The sequence below is a fragment of the Micropterus dolomieu genome, linkage group LG09 (assembly GCF_021292245.1).
Source record: "Micropterus dolomieu isolate WLL.071019.BEF.003 ecotype Adirondacks linkage group LG09, ASM2129224v1, whole genome shotgun sequence".
NCBI lineage: Eukaryota > Metazoa > Chordata > Actinopteri > Centrarchiformes > Centrarchidae > Micropterus > Micropterus dolomieu.
The window spans coordinates 28,831,165-28,835,251 of record NC_060158.1 but is presented as its reverse complement, the minus strand read 5'-3'; the positions used below and the strand labels follow the sequence as shown (position 1 = coordinate 28,835,251).

At 45.7% G+C, this 4,087-nt stretch overlaps 1 protein-coding gene across 1 annotated transcript in view; it reads left to right on the top strand.

The window, feature by feature from the left end:
- The window catches only part of sema4ab (sema domain, immunoglobulin domain (Ig), transmembrane domain (TM) and short cytoplasmic domain, (semaphorin) 4Ab), a 30,881-nt gene that overhangs the window by 12,720 nt on the left and 14,074 nt on the right, over positions 1-4,087 (top strand). The window contains exon 8 of the mRNA XM_046059086.1: positions 1,287-1,414. Coding sequence (XP_045915042.1) covers positions 1,287-1,414 — 128 coding nt within the window. The remainder of the gene's footprint in view (positions 1-1,286; positions 1,415-4,087) is intronic.

Below are 4,087 nucleotides of genomic sequence, written 5' to 3'. Positions count from 1 at the left end.
ACAATCACACAACATCATTGTTCCACATCTTACCATCAGGACTAAACTGTTATCGGTGTTCTGACGATCTCTGCTGCCTTGCCGAAAAATGCTACCATAGCGCAAATCGATAGACTCGACTCTACTCGGCCCTGCTCCGTTTTCCATTGCAGACAGTACCCAGAGATAGTACGTAGCTGTCGTCATAGCGACGCCACACACAACTGCCGCGACGTAATGTTCAATGCGACACACACACTAGCGATCCACACAGCTTTCTCTTTTTTAAGTTAAAACTTTTCAACATTGCTCAGAATGTAAAGACAGATAAGCGGTATGAAAAGCTTCCAGCTGTGTTTTCCTCTGCCGTTGTTGCTGCAGCGGTCTGTGTGATGACGGGAGCAGAGGGCTCTGTGCAGGTACAGGTGCAACATTTCTACAATGGGAAAACCAAACAAAGGCGAGTTGAGCCAAAGGGCCTCCTCTCAGACTAGCTTGGTTTGAGGGCGTGCCTGACCCCGCTAGCCGCTCGGCAAGCTTTATGACGTGTTTTCATTGTGAAGTCACAAGTAAAGGAAGTGAAGGGCTGGACTACAAACGAGCTGTTTTCAAGCGGTTCAGAGCAGAGCTTTCTGTGGGAGATGGGAACTCCCTTTGGGCTGGACTTTGGGCTTTTTCACTTCGTAAACCTGTTACATGCACAAAAAAGATATATAACTCAATAAAGGAGAGGGAAAAAGCCAAAAAGCAGAATACCATCTCTTTAAATTGTGTCCCCCAAAGGACTGAAAAATAAATTGAATGCATTATTATAGTACCAATAAAGTAAAATTCATGTACAATTTATATAATAAAAGATCGATACTTGGTGTCTGTGTATCGATACAGTATTGACACGGAAAATATTGCGATACTATGCTGTATCCATTTCCCCCCACCCCAACCAGCACTTGTAAATCATCTTGATGGTCCCCCTGTCTTAAAATGGCATATTAAACTAACTGACATCTGTTAAATTTACCACTGCTGTTTTAAGGAAACCAATAGCATGATTTTAATGTGATTAAACTGAGCTCACTTAAATGGAGTACATCCCCCAGCGACATTCCCACACAGGGGGTTTATGCTTGGACTCAAAGGGTCACTATCGCAAACATGGTGATACTGATACTCACTGTAACATATCCTTTCATTTTAATGTGAAAAGTTGCTTCTATTTCCACCTTTAATGATGCAGTTTTATTATATTTCAATTATCAGAATCCCCAGAATTTTGATAGGCATACTTTGTCATCTGTTTGCCATAGATCCAACCTTCATCAGCTCCACTTTCATTCCTGATGAGGAGAAAATCTACTTCTTCTTCAGTGAAGTGGGCAGAGAGTATGATTTCATCGACAAATTTATTGTCTCTCGTGTGTCTCAGATCTGCATGGTAAGCATGATTAGTTGTGATTGGTTGTGGTGCTGTACTGGGCTGTTTTATATTCGTGTGTGTGTGTGTGTGTGTGTGTGTGTGTGTGTGTGTGTGTGTGTGTGTGTGTGTGTTTATATATAAAATTAAAAGGGAAATAAATTAGATTAACGCCTCAGTATAATGTAGTCCAATTCCAGTGTCATAAACATTTTGAGCTTTGTAAAGATCGCTGGTACGGTATGGCATATTGTACAGATGTACCTAATAAAGTGTCACTGGGTGTGTAAGAGGAGAATGTATGTAAGCTAAAGTCTGTGTGTATGTAAGACAAGAATGAATGTATGTGTGAAAGTATAGTGGAAACAAAAGGCAGGTCATTTATATCACTGTGATTGGCTGAGTAGCTAGATGCTGGTAAATTTTAAATGTTCGAACAAAAAGATGAGACTTACAGGTGACGTGAAGATGGCAGTCCAAACAAAAACATAGTAACCGCCGACCTTCCGATTAACAGTCCACCCACTTACCTCCTGAGCCACAGCTGCCCCTGTTGAAACAATAAGTCAACAACGTGGGGCAGGCTAAACGCTCCACTTCTGAAACGTTTCCAATGTGAGTTTACGCGGGGCTGGGGACGGGTCAAAACCGTGGCGCAGGCGTAACATGGCGAAAACGCCGCCTGTGTGAGTCCAGGGTAAGGTGAAACCCCTCTGGCAGCTGGCGATGAAGGTGAGACCTCGCTGAGCAGGAAGCTGGTGACGATATGGGAGACCTGAGCCGAGTCCAAAAGCTGTAGTGCAGCACCATAAACTGGTGACAGGACAGCTGGACTGGAGACTGACGACAGGACAACAGATCAGAAGGCATGCAGTTGGACAGCAGGACTGGAGACAGACGATAACTGCTGCAGTTCAGGGACAACTAGAGTTTACTGCAGAGTCAGTAGTCTGCTGTAGCTCGGCGAGATCAGGAAACTGCTGTAGTTCTGTGACTGAGGATGGTTGCAGTTCAGGCACAGGTGACTGCTGCAGCACTGGGACTAAAGTCTTAAGCCACTCAGACCAGAAAATGGATTAAGTTGTAACCCACCGGGGTCAGGGGCTCGCTGCAGCTCAGCAAAGGCAGGAAGTTGCTGTGGCTTAGCAGGGTCAGTAGTTGGATGAACTGTGCCACCAGGTGCAGGATCCAGCCGTGCCACTGACTGGACTCGAGGAGAAGGAGTCTGCTAGGTCACAGACTGTCTCAGTTCACATAGTATTAGACAACATAGTTGCTGGGGTGCTACCCAGCACAGTTTCAGGATTGCCAACAAGGTAAGTTTCCAGTGAGCTGGTCTGGATAGCAAAGTCACTGGAGTTCTGGTATTCAGAAGAGCAGATCAGCTGAGTCTCTGGCAAAGAAAACAAACTGGGCGACGATGAGGACGAAGAGCTGGTCAGCGGCGAGGACGAGGAGCTCGGCAGCATTGAGGCAGTGGAGCTGGACGGTAGAGAGACATGACGATGGCGTGAACCATGTCTCCTTCTGGTAGGCTCCGCTGAAGGAGAATCTGGAACGAAATCTGGCAGGAAACTATCTGGAACTGAACTAGCTGACCGTCCAGCTGACAGTCTGTAGACTCTGATTTTGAAGTACAGTTGGCCAAAAAAGAGATGGGTGTCCTGGAGTCTCTCCTTATGTGGACCCCGTTTCTTTGGGTGGGCCGTCTTGTAGGCCAGCCTAGAACCCCAGAAAGGAGACTGATGAGCCTGGTCTGATGCACAGGAAACGGGGACCGACTCGGGAATGGGATGACCGCAAGCCATGACGGGGACTGCAAGCAACTGGAATGCTAGTGGCCGGGAAACAGACTGGAAGATTGGATGAATGCTAGCCTATGCTAGTGGTTGGGTCGAAAGCAAAGCCAACTAAATCCTCTCCAAACAAAAGTAATCCATAGTGAAGCAGGTGAATTGTCCATAAATCCAACTGACGATGTAATCCATACAACAACAGGAAAATAAGGGTACCAATCCTGAGACGCAATAAGAAAACACTGGTAGCAAACCATGACCCGCAAAGAACAATGATGGCGCAACTAGACACTAGTGAGACAGAGACTAAAGTACCTAAGGAGGTGGCAATAATGAGACACAGGTGAAACACAGGGCAGGACATCAGGGCAGGTGCAAACACTCAGAAACCAAGGACAGGAAGTAAAACAAGACAATGACACTAGGGGCAGACAAACTACAAAACAGGAAATGATGAAAACATAAAACACCAACAACCCAGAATCATGACGGTCATGGTCTCATTCACTTGGCAGCTGTGGCTCAGGAGGTAGAGCGGGTAGTGTAATGCAGATGTAGTGTAAAAGCGCTTTGAGTGGTCACAAAGACTAGAAAGGTGCTATACAAATACGGAGCATTTACATTTAATTCAGGACTTGACTTACAGTATTTAATAAACCGTAATAATTGCATTGCACCTTACATGGTTGTGCTCTGTAAGTTAAGACTTGAGACTTGACTTGGACTCTAGCTCAAAGACTTGTGAGCATCTCTGGCCGGTGGTCACTTTGGAATTGGATTATAATGGAGTATAATGGATTACTCCGTTATATCTGCCATGTGGGCGCTGAGTGATGGCTGTGATCTCTCTCTCTCTCTCTCTCTCTCTCTCTCTCTCTCTCTCTCTCTCTCTCTCTCT